The following is a 17,611-nucleotide window of genomic DNA, read 5'->3' as shown; positions in this document are numbered from 1 at the left end:
ATGCAAGAACACCAATTGTTACCAGCAAGTCAAGCAGCACTTTGGATAAGAAAGGGAGTGGGTCTTGAAATGTTTTTTTTAATGAGTGCTTTATATTTGATTATTTATTCAATTATTTATTTTTGGTAGCCCTGGGTCTGTTTGCTGTACAGGCTTTCTCTAGTTGCAACGCGCAGGTTTCTTATTGTGGTGGCTTCTCATGTTGCAGAGCATGGGCTCAGTAGTTGCAGCATATGGGCTTAACTGCTCTGCAGCATGTGGAATCTTCCCAGACCAGGAATTGAACTGGTGTCCCTGCATTAGTTGGCTGATTCTTAACTACTGGACCACCAGGGAAATCCAGCCTTAGAATTTCTTAAGCCCCTGGGGACCTAACCTGGTCCCCAGAGTCTAAAGAATTTTATGATTCACAAGGTGAAACAAACAGCATTGAAAAAGTTAAAGAAAAGCCAGAACTGCACTTTTGCATGCAAACTGTTATCAGAGTGTGGCCTAGGATCCTAAGCAGGAGCTCCCAAAGCTGCAATCTGAAGTCTGGCCTGTGTGGTGGAGGTACTGACAGGACACCTTCCCAGTCAGGACTCCAGTCTGTTGTTACGTGGAACTTCCAGCACTGTTCAATACTAGATCAACGTGGGTGCTGGCCCAATGTAGAGATGTGTATGTTGTTACTTCTCTCTGCTGTTTCTATTTCTATTCTTTTAATGACTGTACACTGAAAGTAAGCCAAATTAATTACTGAATATTAAATATTAAAACTGTTTATTTGTGTGTAACAAGCCATTTCTTTTATTAACGAATCCTATGAAACCAAAATAAAAGTACAACTTTCAGCAAAACAAATACTGGCAAAATTGTTCTTCAGAAACGAAGAAGAAATAAAGACATTCCAGTCAAACAGAAGTTGACAGAGTTCATGAACATGAAACCTGTTTTATAAGAAATGCTAAAACAATTTCTTCAAGTTAAAATGAAGAGACCTTAAGTAATAACCTGAAAACATAAAAAAGTATAAAACTTAACTGGTAAAATTAAGTATGCAGGTCAAATTCAGAACACACTATACTGTAACTGTATGTCTAATATAAGTTAAAAAAACAGTAATACAGTTTGCACAGCAAAGGAAACCATAAACAAAACAAAAAGACAACCTATAGAATGGGAGAAAATGTTTGCAAAGTGACTGACACGGGATTAATCTCCAAAATATACAGAGAGTTCATGCAGCTCTATGTAAAAACAACAAACCCAATAAAAAAGAGACAGAAGATCTTCTAAAGACATACAGATGGCCAAAAAGCACATGAAAAGATGCTGAGCATCACTAGTTATCACAAAAATAGAAATAAAAACTACAATGAGGTTATCACCTCACACTGGTCAGAACAGCTAATATCAAAGTCTACAAAAACAAATGCTGGAGGGGAAGTGAAGAAAAGAGAACCTTCCTTCACTATTGGTGGGACTGTACATTGGTTATAACCACTATGGAGAACGGAGAACAGTACGGACATTCCTTAAAAAACTGAAACTGTAACTATCGTATGGCTCAGCAATCCCAGTCCTGGGCATGTATCTGCAGAAAACTGTAATTCAAAAAGATACATGCACCTCAATGTTCACTGCAGCACTATTTACAATAGTCAAGATGTTGCTGCTGTTGTTTAGTCACCAAGCTGTGTCCGACTTTTGTGACCCCGTGGACTGTAGCCCTCCAGGTTCCTCTGTCCATGAGACTTCCCAGGCAAAAGTTCTGCTGGAGTGGGCTGCCATCCTTCTCCAGGGGATCTTCCCAACCTAGGGACTGATCAAATCCGCATCTCCTGCTTGGCAGGTAGATTCTTTACCACTGAGCCACCTGGAAAGCCCAGCCAGACATGGAAGAAAACTAATGTCCACTGACACAGGAATGGATAAAGAAGATGTGGTACATACATATAAGGGAATTCACTCAGCCACAAAGAATGAACAAAATAATGCCATTTGAAGCAACATGGATGGACCCAGAGATTAACATACTAAGTCAGACAGAGAAAGACAAATATCATATGATATTGCTCATATGTGAAATCTAAATGTTTTTTAAAAATGATATAAATTAACTTACAAAACAGAAACAGACTCACAGATTTCAGAAATAAACCTATGACTGCCAAAGGGGAAACTCTGAGGAAATGGATAAATTAGGAGCATGGGATAATCATACAGACACTACCATATATAAAAGAGATAACCAACAAAGACCTATTGTATAGCACAGGGAACTCTACTCAATATTCTACTACACACTATATGGGAAAGGAATCTGATGAAGAATTAACATATAGTATCACAGAAGTGCTACGCTGTATATCTGAAACTAACAACACTGTAAATCCACTATATTCCAATACAATTTTATTTAAAAGGAGTACATATAGAAAAATAAAAAAACAATACTAACAACTACAACTTCAATAATTTGTTACTAGATGCAGAATATAAAGAGATATAAAGTATGACATCAATAGTGTAAAACATGGGGTGAGGATAAGTAAACTGTAGTTTCTCTAAACAACTGAAGGTAAGTTGTGATCAGCTTAACACAGACTATTATATCTGTAAGATATTTTATGTAAGCTTCATGGTAAACAGAAGGAAAAAACCTACAGTAGATACAGAAAATACAATAGAGAAATTAAAGTACAAGGAAATGGCAACCCACTCCAGTATTCTTGTCTGGAGAATTCCATGGACCAAGGAGCCTGATGGGCTACAGTCCATGGGGTTGCAAAGTCAGATACGACTGAGTGGCTTCACTTCACTACAGAAATTGAGCCAGAGATGAAGACAGCAAGAGAGGAAGAAATGAACAAAGGAACTAAAAAAATAAAAAACAAAAAAAAACCCAATCAGGAAACAATTAACAAAAACACAGTAAGAAGTCCTTATATATCAGTAACTCTTTTAAATGTAAACAGACTAAATTCTCCAATCAAAAGACAGAATGGCTGAAAGGATTAAAAAAACCCACAAGATCTAACAGCATTCGGCCTACAAAAGATTCACCTTAGTTTTAAGGACACAGAAAGACTGGAAGCGGAAAGATATAAAAGGCTGAAAGTGAAAAGATATAAAAGGTCTATGCAAAAGGTAATCAAAAGTGATGAGGAGTTGCTCTACTTACATAAACTAAACTTTCAGTCAAAATTAGTGCTAAGAGACAAAGAAAATCACCATACACAGTGATGAACGGGTGAATTCATCAAGAATACATAAGACAATTGTAAAGTTATATGCAACAAAACACTGGCGCATCTAAATATCCAAAGAAAATACTAGCATAACTAAAGGGAGAAATACAGAGGAATACAATAATAGAAGGGAACTTCAATATCCCACTTCCAACACTGGTTAGATCATCCAGACAGAAAGTTAATATGGAAACAGCAGACTAAATAACATTTTACACTAAATGCCTGATGTAGCTAAAATTAAATTATAACCAGAAGATGTATTTCCTACCCTTGCACTAAAATACTACATACCAGGTAAATACCTACTTTTCTAGCCCAATTCTCAAATCATGTAACCTGGGCCTTTCCAAACATGATAGTTTACAGCAAACTTGCCCTCTCTGGAGGGCTTATTATTTGCTCCTCTCATTTGTTATTCCTATCTTGTCTCCCCAGTTAGAACATGAGCACTTTAAGAATAAAAACTAGAATACTTCCAAGAATCCTCTAAAAATATCATGAATCTTAGAAGGTAGATATGTGTGTATGTGCTCAGTCGCTCAGTCATGTCCAACTCTCTGCCACCCCATGGACTGCAGCCTGCCAGGCTCCTCTGTCCATGGAATTCTCCAGGCAAGAATACTGGAGTGGGTTGCCATTTCCTTCTCTAGAGAGTAGAAAGATACATAATATTTACTAGTTAACTTCTTAGCACTTTTTTCTATAACTTCAGAAATCCTTTATTTACAAACTTTTATTTTTATTATTCTTAAATCCTATTCTTTATTTGGGATATTTTCATACATACTTGGTGGGTCAGCATTTTCATCTCCAGGAGTATTTGCAGTTGACAACAGCTATGAAACAGGAAAAAAAAAAAAAAAGGTAAAATCCAGAATCTCAAACAATCTGAGCATAGCAACATTAAGACAAGTTTATTTTAAGTACTATCTATACACATGCTTTGAAAACTGGATAATTTACATACTGCACTTTGTTATGTTTTATCTTAATTACCATAAAACATTTCCTTAAACTTCAGCTAATTCCAAATTAGAATTCAAGTATCAGGAAAGCAGGAAAAAGTATTAATGGTTTCTCATTCCACTTAGAAAAAGTTATATTTCAGCTTAACCACTCTCTGAGGTTCCAAAGTCCTAAAAAGTTATTTTTGTTTATTTTTCTCAAAACGACAAAGGAGATACTAAAGACTCTTCTCCAACCCTACCACAAATTTGTACAGGGCCAAATTCTGTGACTTTTCAAAACACTAAAAAATAATTTTTTAAAAGCCATGAACAAACATGGTAGCCTGAAAATAAAACTTAAAAGTGTCATTAAGATGGACATAAAACATATAACTATAATTAACTTTAAAAAGATATAAAGATCACTTCTAATCATATTTTGTAATTATTATTTAGGAGAATCCAATGTTGCCAATTATAAAAACATATTTACCTGTTCAAGAAGATGAGGATATCTAGCTTGAATCTCACCAATAAACTCCTGCCCTTTCATGTGTATCAAGAACTCACACCTAAAACATAAGAGGAAAAATTTTTTAACTCTTTTATGTCAAAAATATACTCTGATCATTCTAGAAAAGTGGTTTTCAAACTCTTGGACTATATCCCATAGTACAAACATTTTACATCACAACCTAGTACACATATACACCTAACAGGAACAAAATTCTCATAAAACATCACAAATTTTTACTATGTATTGATATATTCTGATATTTTCATTTGATTCCATTAATACAATAACAACAATAAATGAGTCTGGACCTCAAAGGAGAAAAAAGATGAAAAATGCTGTTCTAGATAATTTACTTTGGGAGTTTAACATAAGTTTCAGAAACTGTAATGTGGTATGCCTAAAATATGATCTTTCACAAAATGACTGCTAATCTTTCTCCACTGTCCACTCTTCCATTGTACAGGAAGCACAAACCCCATAAAAAATTAAGAGTATCAAGTATTTTCATCTATATACACTGTGACAGTGTTTCCCAAATACTTTCTTTCAAATTACTAGAATTTCTCAATGGTTATTCCAGGAAATTCATATAACATCTATTTCTGTTTCTTCCCTTTTGTTTGTTCAACAAATGGACACAGACAACTCAATATTCATAAATATTAGCCTTGATCTATGTCCATACGATACAAAGAAACAAACTAAAAATGGACCACATGCTTAAATACAAACCTAAAAATATAACTTCTAGAAGAAAACATAGGAGACAATCTTTTTGTCCTTAGGTTAAGCCAAGATTTCTTAGCTAATAAACCAACAGCATAATCCATAAAAGATAAAATTGATAAACTGACATCATCAAAATTAAAAACTTCTGCTCATCAAATACACTGTTAAAAAAATAAAAAAACAAGTCATAGACTGAAATGCTGCAAAACACATCTGATGCAGAACTTGTATCTAGAATACATTAAGAACTCTCAAGACCTAGCAATTAAAAAAAAACTTCTTTAGAAGAGACACTTCATCAAAGAAAATACAGTTCCAAGAACGAAGAACCCACAGATACAAAGGGCTGACTCTACTATGTCATATGAGGAACCACATAACCACACATGGATTTTGGTTTCTTGAGGGGAAACCCTGTGAGTGTCCTGGAACCAATTCCTTGCTGACACTGAGGGACAACTTATACAGACAGCAAATAAACATCTAGATAGCAAATAAATATCATTAATCACTAAGGAAATGCTAATTAAAATCATACTGAAATACCACTACACATCTATGAGAATGGCTGAAATCAAAAAGACATTACCACATGTCATTAAGAATCTGGAATACTTGGAGGTCTCATACATTCCTGGTGTGAATGTAAAATGATACAGCCACTTCAGAAAACAATTTGGCAGTTTCTTCCGAAGTTACAATGGTAAACAAAACTTGCCATCCAGCCCACTAACCCTAATTCTAAGTATTTAAAGTATTTACCTAAACAAAATGAAAACAAGTTCACAAAGGTTTACTAATTTTTAGAGTGGCTTTATTCATTATTGCTACAAACTGGAAACAACCCAAATGTCCTTCAAGTGGTGACTGGGGTGATTTAGTAGGGAACATGTAAGCATGCTCATGACTCAAGTTCATCATGCCGAGAACACAGCTTGTCATTGTTCCTGATCTTAATATCGTTCTAAATTATTTTTATTCTAGGACTGATTAACTTATAATCATAATGACTAAAGATAGGAAGTTTACTGATTAATGACTAAAGATAGGAAGTATATTGGCTGCTCTACATTTTCTCTTTCCAATAAATCCTAAGAGGATTAAGATTTTTGTCTTGTCTCATTCACTGTTACATCTCCAGCATCTAAAGTATTCAGAAGGATATACAGAAATAGGTGAAAGGGATTTAGAGATATAAAATTCAATGATAAAATAATTAAGCCATAGGGATGTAATATACATACAGCAAAAAAAAATGTGGTCAAAAGCAATTATGATGTTGTTGTTGAAGTGCTAGTCACTCAGTCGTGGCCAAGTCTTTGTGAACCCCATGGACTGTAGCCCGCCAGGCTCCTCTGTCCATAGAATTCTCCAGGCAAGAATCCTGGAGTGGGCAGACATTCCCTTCTCCAGGGGATCTTCCCCACCCAGAGATCAAACCCAGGTCTCCTGCATTACAGGCAAATTCGTTATTGTTTGAGTCACCAGGGAAGCCCCAAAAGCAATAATACTTCAAAGAAAAAAATTATTTTAATATGGTCAATAATATAGCAATAGATGTATAGGGGCAGATGGTTACTAGGCTTATCATGGTAACAACTTCATTATGTGTGCAAATCAGGACACAGCACACCTGAAACATATTATGTTAACTATATTTCAATTTTTTAAAAATGATATTAGGAAAAAAAAGATCACCATAATTTTCCACTGTTACTTCTAACTACTGATTCCTATGACTCTTGCTAACAGATAATGCTGTTACTGTCATGAATTATCATGCTCAGCCAAGATGAATCCCAGTATTCTTACTGGTCTGCTGCAAAATCAGCATTTATCTGCCGGTTTCATTTTCAACCTCATATGTAATAGTACCACAATTTTTGCCTTTTTCTTTAATTTGATTCTTCATTTTGCTTTGGATTGACTTTTCATTTGATTCCATGCTGTCGTGTAAATATTAATATTTATGAAAAAGGAAATTCTTTTGAATGATTATGACTAAAAATGTTGAGAGAGAAAAAACAAAAGTAAAATAGTATCTAGTAGGCATGCAAATATTTAATAAGTGAATAAATAAACTGTGTTAAAACACAGTGATAACGATTATCCACTTTGGATTTTCATCTTCTGAACTGAAAGACTATACACAATTGAAATTTGTTGTTTTCAGAAGTGTTTACAAAAAGTACTGGCCTTTCCCCTTATGTAACCATTTCAAGCAAAACAGTAATTACAGATATAAACCAAGATTTTGTTTGGTCTTGCTTTATAAAGGAAAAATTATAGCAAATGAAACACTGTTAATCAGAAAGCTGTTTTTTGTCTTTTTAATACTATTAAATTCCAAATTACAGAATAAACCAATCTCATAGGGCCAAGGACAATCAAGTCATTTAAAATTCTGACAACTGGGAATTAACTGGTGGTCCAGTAGTTAGGACTTGGTGTTTTCACTGCTGTTGCCCAGGTTCAATCCCTGAATGGGGACTGAGATCCCAGAAGCCACTCGGAGAGACCAAAAATAAATACAATTATGACAATAAAACATGATTTTTTCCTGCAAAAATAGAGATTCCTCATTATTAGGAAAGACTCTCACCAGTAGAAACATTATCTATATGATATGATTTCACTCTTATAAAGCACCTAAAATAGTTGAATTCACAAAGACAGAAAGTAGAATGGTGGTTGCTAGGGGCTAGGAATATAAGGAATTAATGAAATGAATATAAGGTTCAGTTTGGGAAGATAAAAAAAGTTTGGAAATCGACAGTAGTAATGAATGAGGAATAAGGTGAATGTACTTAATGCCACAAAACTGTGAACTTAAAAATGGATAAAATGGCAAATTTTATGTTATGTACATTTTATAATTTTTTAAAAAGACAGTATTACCTATTCCAACTTCCTCATTTTACAGATGGGGAAAGGCTCAAAGGGGTCACATGACTTGTCCAATTTCATACAACTACTCAATAACATTCCACCAACAGCACTGCCTCTAAATTCTTTCCAGGCTATAGTAAAAAAAAATTAGGACATACTGGTAGAAACAGAGTGACTAAAGAGAGATATGTGACATATCACAAAAAGATAAAATTGTACAGAAAAAAATAATTTACAATTATAATCACTTAAAATTGACTATACAAAAAGTTTTTATTATATGCATTTTTATATTTGTCCTATTCCCAGATTCATTTAATGTCCCTTCTTGTTTTTCTTTGTCCTTCTTATCTTTTCCTAACGTATCCCCTTTTTGCTCTACTTTACATATTTTTATAATACTTTAAACCAAAATGGAAAATACATAAATGTATTGTATGGCCATAACTGTGAATGAGGCATCAAGAATAAGTTAAATTATATCCTGAATACATGGTTTTAAAAGAAAAAAAATCACAGAATATTCTACAACATTTTTCTACCAAAATAACTAATGCTACAATTTGGTGTCTTAAATGGCTAATTCTCTAATGGTATAAAGAAGCTTTGCTATACTGAAATGTAAACTTAAAACACGTAAACATGCCTACATCTTTTATGCACAGAATTGTGTATACAAATACCTTTCAAAACAATTACCTTGGAAACCATTTGGCATGTTCTACCCATGGGTCATCTCCAGATTCCCAACACCTTAAGCCACCATCACAACAAAAGCACTTGACATCATCATTGCGACCTAAAGAAAACACAAGAATAACTGAATACATGTGTTCTAATGTTATAATCAAAACGAACTAGATAAACGTATAGCTACACATTTTCTTACCTACATAATAGAAACCGGCACTTGCAAGCTGCTCAGGCTGAACTGGTACAGTAGGTGGCCAGTACATAAATGTTCTCAGGCGAGCTGCATGTGTCTGCATACTCAAATTTGAAATGCTGAACCTTAGCGTTTCCAGAGAATTTTCCAAAAATGGACAGTTGGGAAAGTGTCTCTGGTGTTCTAACATAGCATCATCCTTTGGTTCCCAGTTATTTAGTGTCCCACCACAGGCAAAGCAGGCTACCCTGTCTCCAGGTCCTATATAATAAAAGCCAGCTCTTGCCAATACTGATGGTGACAGAAAAGTTAATGGCCACATTTGATAAGTAAGAAATCTCGCTTCTTCAGTACTCATGGCATAACTGTAGGGGTTAGTCCTCAATGGGGAAAAGTCTTCGACTGCTCGAGAATTAATAGGGTTTGGTGAAAGGTTGGAATAAGAACCACTGAATGATCTACCATGTTCCAAAGTGGGTGATAATGAGTGAGTAAAACTGTTTCTCATTGGAGAAGAAGCATTCTTAGAAGTGGATTCCAGACTAGTAACAGAAACTAGATTCTGAATAAAGCTACAGCTTGGATACAGTTGTTTATGCTTCTCAATAGGATTGTCTCCTTGTTTCCAGTTATCCAGCATCAGGCCACAACAGAAGCATTTGACCTTGTCATTCACACCAGTGTAATAAAAACCAGCACGAGCAAGACTCCTTTCTGAGACAGGAACACCGGTGGGGAAAGCTGAATATGTAGACATTCGGTAGAGTTCACATGAAAAGTCATATGTCATTTTTTGTTTGTTGCCAATTGTCCAATTTGACAAGACTGTACTATCTTCCATCACACTCTTAATTTTTTGATACGAGGGATCCAGGACAAGTCTTTGGGAGGTAGTTTTGTGCATGAGTGATTTTTACTTTTTGACAGCAAAAATCCTTTGCATGAAATTTTTCTTCTCTTCACATTAGATTTTTCTTTTTTACCATAAAAAAGAATCAAATGATAGGCTCCTACTCACGTAAAATTCACTACACCTTCTTTACTGGATTTACATCTGAATTTATACTCAGGTAGGATGACTTTCTCTCCTATATTATCAAAATACCATTTAATACTCTTTAGGACTATATTAACTCAAGTGCTATCTGTTCACTAATTGGTATAATACTAACCTAACAGTCTGAAAGAAGTTGAGGCACTTTTGAAAATATGTTAACACTCCTTGATTTTTCAAGCAAGTTTATATTCCCCAAATTCTAAACAAAGACACAATACTTATGCCTTTAATTTGCTTCTGGTTACAAACTACAAAGCCTGGGTATCAAGCCAATTAATGGCCATCCTACAAGAGAAAAAAAACTATATGCAGACTTCTTTCCCTCCAAGCACTGTAGTATCTTTTTTATTAAAAAAAATCTTCTTTTATTCTAGCAAACAATAAGTCTTCATATGGTCACATTATATAAAGGCTAATTTCACATAGCTTATCATCATAGTATTTACTTAAGAAGGTTAAAGTAGCTTCAATTAACACTTTTGGAGGATGTCAACACCTACAAGCATTATTGAACCTAAATCTGTTATACTATGCACGATGTTAAAACTCACAAGCTGCTAACTCATCTTTGTTAATACTGTCTATATTTGTTTTCATTTCCTGCAGCATCAATATTATGTTGTCTTTCTTCCTAACTTTGCATACCACTTAATTACACTTGGTCAGCTGAAGGTATTGTCTCCATAAACTAATTAACCATAGTTTCTACAGCAGAACCTTTTTACGTAACTTGTCTTTCATTTAAGAATCATGCATCTATAATATCACTCATTTTGTTTTTAAAGGTAAATCAAGTTTATCAAGATACAGCTTGACTGTTCCAGTATTATTACAAATTACTCTATTACAAGTTACTCTATCACCAACACTGCTCATGCATAATATGCCAGTAATTAACTCTACTAGCCCTGTTTCTGAAAACCTTTCATATTTTAAAAGTCTAAGTCATACACAAAATTACACTCCACAGAATTCAAACTATATCCCTTTATAAAGTTTTTGGGTGTCCATAATGGGATTTATTACTGTAGGGTAAAAAATGAGGGGAAAAAAGTAGATTCTCCAGGACTGTAAATCTGAAAAGGAAAAACAAAAGCTATTTTAGAAAACTACATTTTCACAGTGAATACAATTTATAAATTCTTTTCAACTTATTCAATAAGTTCTAAGTGATTTACACTTTAGGTAATACATCTTAAATTTCAGCAATGTCACCGAAACTAATTAGAAAAGCGCTTTATTAAAATAAATGCAATATATTGCCCATAGCATTAAATATGCATTTCTTTTAACGTACAACTTTAAAGAAAGATGGACATAGAAGCCTATTTTGTTCTTGGTTTCCTCTCCTCCTCTGGTGACAACTTTAATACATACTTTAAGGGTAATATCTCTGGCAGTTTGCTAGAGGTAAAGGCGCACTAGTGCAGAAAGAGACTGCACCCATCAGCAACAGTGCAGCAGTTATTTAGACGATATAATAGATGGCAACCCACTCCGGTATTGCATGGAAAATTCCAAGGACAGAGGAGCCTGGCGGGCTACAGCCTCTGGGGTTGCAAAGAATCGGACACGACTGCGCGCTCACAATGTTCTTTATTCTTTAATATCAAGTCTCTCCAGAACTCGGAAAACTCACCAGTGAGAGTAAAATGCGTCAGGAACTCATTAATAAATGATAACCCTTTAACTCTACAATGCCCTTACATTCCAAAGCAACAGCCACAGAAAGCAGCTCAAAAACAACACACCCCACAAGGGCTCTGTGAAACTCTGGCCTTGGGAATGCTACCCCTTGCAAGAAAGCTTCCGTTACAACAGAACTTGGCGTTCTGTACTGACAGACTTTTGTCCACAAGCACCCTACAGTGGTTTGCCCTCTTAAAGCAAATCTGTAGCTTTGGGGGTTGAGGCCAAGAGACAGGCTGCAAGGAGAAAGAAGGGAATTTTAAATTCCCAGCGCTATTTCTCACAACACACAGGGGACCACGAAAGTGGCAGCGGTTGAGGCGTTCTCAAACAGAAGACACCGCTCCCACAGAACTGTCCTCCTTCCAACACAATCTAAACAAAACAGCACCGAGGGCTAAGTTTAAAACTCTGCAGAAGCTAGACCAAAATCTTGGGCTGAGTCCAATGGTCACAAAAGTGGGCGGCGGCCGGAGGAGGCTTGCCAACAGGTCAATTTAAAAAATTTACTTTCGACTACAACTTTTGGAGTTGGGGCTTCCGAATGAAACAGCGTCGGCGAGAGTGAGGAGAGCGGAGAGCTCGCCGCGACCCCCCACCTCCCGGCCGAAGGGCCCCGGCCCTGTCGTCCCAGTCCTCCCAACCGCAGCCGCAGGGAAGCGAGCGCCACAGGCCCGCGCGCCCCAAGCCGCCTCGCACCGCGGGGCCCGGAAGGAGCTGCACTCACCGCGGGGCCGGCGCAGCAAACGCGGAAACGGTTCGGTCGCCCGGAGCCTCCTCAGCCCCTTGAACTGCGACGCAGGCAGAAGGGGCGGCCGGGTGGCTGGGCTCCAGCGCTCCACAGGCTCCCCGCCCGCGCGAGGCCCACGCCGACGCCCGCTGACGTCAGCGCGCCGGCCGGGATCACGTCACACAGCCCGAGGGCGCCCGGGCGTCTGCGGGCGGAAGTGCGGGTCTGGCGCGGCCCGGGAACGCGCGCGGGCAGAGGGCCAGGCTGTGGGGTCAGCTGGCGAGGGCGGCGGAGCTGGGCCTCAACTTGGTATTCTGACCTTTCATCTCGCGGCGTGGGCACTTCTGACGTTTCCTTCGCTCGCCGTCCCTGACCTTCTCCTGAGGGGGACGTGACAAAGCGCGAGCCGCGGGAAGCCCTGCAGAAACGCCCCTATAGAGGCGAAGCGCCTCTCCCCGGGGCCGCGCGTTCGGGGTCCTCAGCGCGGGTGACCACGTCGCGGGGTGGAGGCAACCTGCCGGCGTTTGGGCTTCCATTAAATGAATAGTTGTAGCAGCCTCAGCGGCTGCGTAACGTCAACCTTCGACAGCTGGCCGTGGAAATGGAAAAAAAAAGTGTTGGACAGCAGACAGCATCAGATAATTTTATAATCAGACACTGTATCTTTTAAGCTTTTGTTTTTCTGTTCTGGAGGCGGATGCATTGACGAAAGTGTTCTAATTTCAGAAAGTCATTATGAGCAACAGGAACCGTGTTTCAGGCCAGGCTTCACTCCATTTTTTAATCTGAATGTGACTGGAATGTATACATTCATGCGTTGTTGTTCGGTCGCCAAGTCGTGTCTGATTTTTCCCAGCCCCATGGACTGTAACACACCAGGCCAGCCTGTCACCATCTCCGCAGAGTTTGTCCAAATTCATGTCCATTGAATTGGTGATGCTGACCAACCGTCTCATCCTTTGTGGCCCCTTTCTCCTTCTGGCCTCAATCCCAAGATCAGGGTCTTTTCCTCTAAGTGGGTACATTCATACACGTGTATATGTTAATCATGAAGGAACCACAGAGGAGCCCTTATCAGTGACGTTTATATAGTTGTGACATATTTGTACAGTTAAGTGATACAAAAATCGTAAATACAAAATCTTGGTTTGCTCCCCTCTCTAGCAGTGTGTGAACACAGTGGCATACAGTAAATATTTGCTATATTGCAGCAAGGGAAATTTTTAGTTTATGTTTTGTGAAGACTCTCTTTGTGAATGATATCAGATGATTTCTTCTCTCAGGGGAACCCCAGGGGGGCAAATATTTCAAAAACTTCCAAATAAGCTACTTAATTAGGCAGCCGGGGGAATTCCAAGACCCTGAACCATTTCCCATTTCCTGTCCCTGTCATTTCTGCCTGCCAGTCAGTCACAGAACAGGAGGGCTTCTGTTCGAGTGTTAATAGTAAAAAGAAAGTATTCATAACAGGTTGTGATACAGAGAAAAGAAATGCCGTGACTCCCAATGACTAAAAACTTCCAAATATGCACATGAGGTTTGATAGTAGTTCAGTATTTAGTCCAAGTTACAATTTCTCCGAAAGTTACCCAACTTTCTTTTTATGTGTGGGAAAATAAATATAGCAAGAACCGTTCATTCTGGATTCAAGACTATTTCTCATTTTCAATTCTTGTCCTGACCAAAAAAAGAAAGAACAGTATAAGGGAAAATTCGTATTTCAAAAACTGAAAGTCCTTAGATATTTCCCAAAAAAACTGTGTAATAGCATTCAGGTATAATAAATGTAACTTTAACCCTGTATAACCTTGTGCTACTGCTGCTAAGTCACTTCAGTCATGTCGGACTATGTGCGACCCCATAGACGGCAGCCCACCAGGCTCCCCTGTCCCTGGGATTCTCTAGGCAAGAATACTGGAGTGGGTTGCCATTTCCTTCTCCAGTGCATGCATGCATGCTAAGTCGCTTCAGTCGTGTCCGACTCTGTGCGACCCTATGGACAGCAGCCCACCAGGTTCCTCTGTCCACAGGATTCTCCAGGCAAGAATACTGGAGTGGGTTGCCATTGCCTTCTCCAGTATAACCTTGTAGTTGAATGTTAAATTTATTGTTGCCCACTGACTAAGTTAATCTTTTTAATATTTATAGTGTAGAATTGCTGGTGATTTTTTAAAATAAGGTGTGTATTTTTACTGAGGTTGCTATCCTAATATTTTTCACATTTATGTCGACAAAATATTTACAGGATCCAAGACAATTTTGAAGAAGAATATAAGATTGAAGGGACTTATCCATGAGGTAATGAGTTATATAGTAAAGTCATAGTAATTAAGATAGTACTGAATTAGCGCAAGGATGGACAAATAAAGGAAAAAGATATGGTGCCTAGAAATATATATATGAACCTGACATTGGTATTATATTACATATCAGTGAGAAAAGGATTTAACTGGTCAATAAACAATAATGAGTGGTTACTCTAATGAAAAATAAAGGTAACCTAGACTGTTAAAAAAAGTTCTAATGGATAAAAACCCTAAAGTGAACAGCTATCTGTACGAATCTAGGGATTTTAACACTTTGTGAGTTATAATCTTTTGCAGTTATTCTCAATAGACCAATGGGAGCTTATTTATGTTGGCTTCTGAGTCCTTTTTAAAAAATTTATGTGTATATTTTAAATACTTATTTATTTGACTGTACTGAGTCTTAGTTTTGGCTCATAGAATCTTCAATATTTGTTGCAGCATGCAGGACCTTTAGTTGTAGTGAACCCAGGCCCCTGCATTGAGAGCATAGAGTCTTAGCCACTAGACCACCAGGGAAGTCACTCCTGAGTCCTTTAGAAATGGCCCTGGTAGTCTTTGATTGCTTTCCATACTGACTTTGTACATCTCTTACCCGGTAATTATAACAAGCCATTTATTCAAAGTGCTCTGTTTCCTCCAGTGGGAAATGGTATTTAAGACCGTAATCTGACTGTCTGTGGTACTGTTATTCAGTTTTGAAGCCATTTGGTGTCATATCAGAGGCTCTGAAGAGCTGCTAGTCCTCTGTGTCTCAGTGCAGAATTCAGTGAGAAGCAAAGTGATAGATAAGAAGTGATTTATTAGAATAAGATGCTTGTGAGGCTTACAAGCAGGCAGCAAGGGGGTGCCATGCCCCAGGATCTTACTGGGCTAGAGTTTTACAATCAAAGGAAAAATGAAAGAGGGAGAAGAACTTGTTTGTCTTTCTTGAGTAGCTCTCAGAGTACTTTCCACTGAGTAGACTTTATTTTGTGGGGGCTCCAAAATCACTGCAGATGGTGATTGCAGCCATGGAATTAAAAGACACTGCTCCTTGGAAGAAAAGTTATGACCAACATAGACAGCATATTAAAAAGCAGAGATGTTACTTTGCCAACAAGGGTCCGTCTAGTTAAAGCTATGGTTTCTTCAGTAGTCATGTATGGATGTGAGAGTTGGACTATGAAGAAAGCTGAGCGCCAAAGAATTGTTGCTTTTGAACTGTGGTGTTGGAGAAGGCTCTTGAGAGTCCCTTGGACAGCAAGGAGATCCAACCAGTCCATCCTAAAGGAAATCAGTTCGGAATATTCATTGGAAGGACTGATGCTGAAGCTGCAATACTTTGGTCACCTAATGTGAAGAACTGACTCATTAGAAAAAGACCCTGATGCTGGGAAAGATTGAAGGCGGGAGGGGAAGGGGACGACAGAGGGTGAGATGGTTTGATGGCATCACCAACTCAATGCACATGAGTTTGCGTAAACTCCAGGAATTGGTGATGGACAGGGAGGCCTGGCGTGCTGCAGTCCGTGGGGTCACAAAGAGTCGGACACAACTGAGCGACTGAACTGAACTTAACTGGAGTAGACATCATGCTTCCATCATCAGTTCCTCCTCCAGGCTGAGCAGGAAAGTTTTCTTGTTCCCTGCATGGTCAATTTAAGTCCACAAGTTATTGTTTTTAATGTGTGCAGATAGCATGTCCTAAGAATCGTTAACTTGAACTCACTGAGATATATGGGTTTTATGCCAGCACTGTTTTATTGTTTGGGGGCATGTCTCATGCTTCTGATGCATGGTTTTGTTGCTAAGCAAGCCTACTTGGTTTTGTGGTTAAGCAAACCTGCTTTCTTGAGTAATCATTAACTTAAACAAGGGTCGCCCATGTTTTTTCTACTTATAATGTCCTAGTGAGATTAATTATTTAATCACCTACTTTGTCCCTTTACTCTGTTCCCATCAGTTGTATTTTTGTTATAACCTGTTCTGTGGACAAAGCTGGATAACCCTTGATTGTACATCTGTAACTCCCTTCCTTCACACTGAAAAATCCTTATTCTCACCTCCATTTTCTTCCTGCCCTGTAGGCAATGATTTAAACATTTGTATGGTTTTTTCTTTATTCTAAAAATTTAATTATGTATATTTATTCATATACTTATTTTTATTAGATAAATGGTAGCATACTTTTCCCCACTTTTTCCACTTACTAATTCTGGAGATCACTCAATACTAGTATAGATAGAGTTCTCATTTCTGCACAGTACTCCATTGTATAGATGTAGCATTATATAGTCAACTAGTCCCTGTTGGTGAAAAAATTAATCAGTCAATCTAAGAAAGAAATGGAAAATTTGTTTGAGCCAAATTGAGTGTTATAACCCAGTAATAGATTCTCAGAAAGCTCTTAAGAATAGTTCTGCCCCTGAGAGGTCAAAGCACAGTTATATCAATATAAGTTTTTGAGACAGAGGGCTGTGAATTAAATGATATATTATTGACAGTTTATACAATCAAGTAAGTAATGGGTTATGGGTCATTGTGCCTCCTTCCTAGATTAAGAAGGACTGTTATCTTTTAAGGAACTGTCTTGTTGGTGCTGGGAGAATGTTGCTCTGTATAGTTGAGCAGGTATTTCTGCAA

At 37.7% G+C, this 17,611-nt stretch overlaps 1 protein-coding gene across 3 annotated transcripts in view; it reads right to left on the bottom strand.

The window, feature by feature from the left end:
* BIRC2 (baculoviral IAP repeat containing 2) overlaps nt 1–13,237 on the bottom strand; it is a 41,882-nt gene extending 28,645 nt beyond the window's left edge. For 2 of the 3 annotated variants that reach the window (XM_065944464.1, XM_065944465.1), the window contains exons 1-5: nt 12,678–13,237; nt 9,208–11,337; nt 9,018–9,117; nt 4,677–4,755; nt 4,024–4,072 (exon numbers count right to left, since the gene is read on the bottom strand). In XM_065944464.1, the coding sequence (XP_065800536.1) occupies nt 4,024–4,072; nt 4,677–4,755; nt 9,018–9,117; nt 9,208–10,108 (1,129 nt within the window). In that variant the 5' untranslated portion in view covers nt 10,109–11,337; nt 12,678–13,237. The remainder of the gene's footprint in view (nt 1–4,023; nt 4,073–4,676; nt 4,756–9,017; nt 9,118–9,207; nt 11,338–12,677) is intronic. The other variant, XM_065944466.1, reaches the window with a different exon arrangement.
* Nucleotides 13,238–17,611: the final 4,374 nt, after the last annotated feature.

The sequence above is a fragment of the Muntiacus reevesi genome, chromosome 9 (assembly GCF_963930625.1).
Source record: "Muntiacus reevesi chromosome 9, mMunRee1.1, whole genome shotgun sequence".
NCBI lineage: Eukaryota > Metazoa > Chordata > Mammalia > Artiodactyla > Cervidae > Muntiacus > Muntiacus reevesi.
This window is presented reverse-complemented; position numbering and strand designations above follow the sequence as displayed.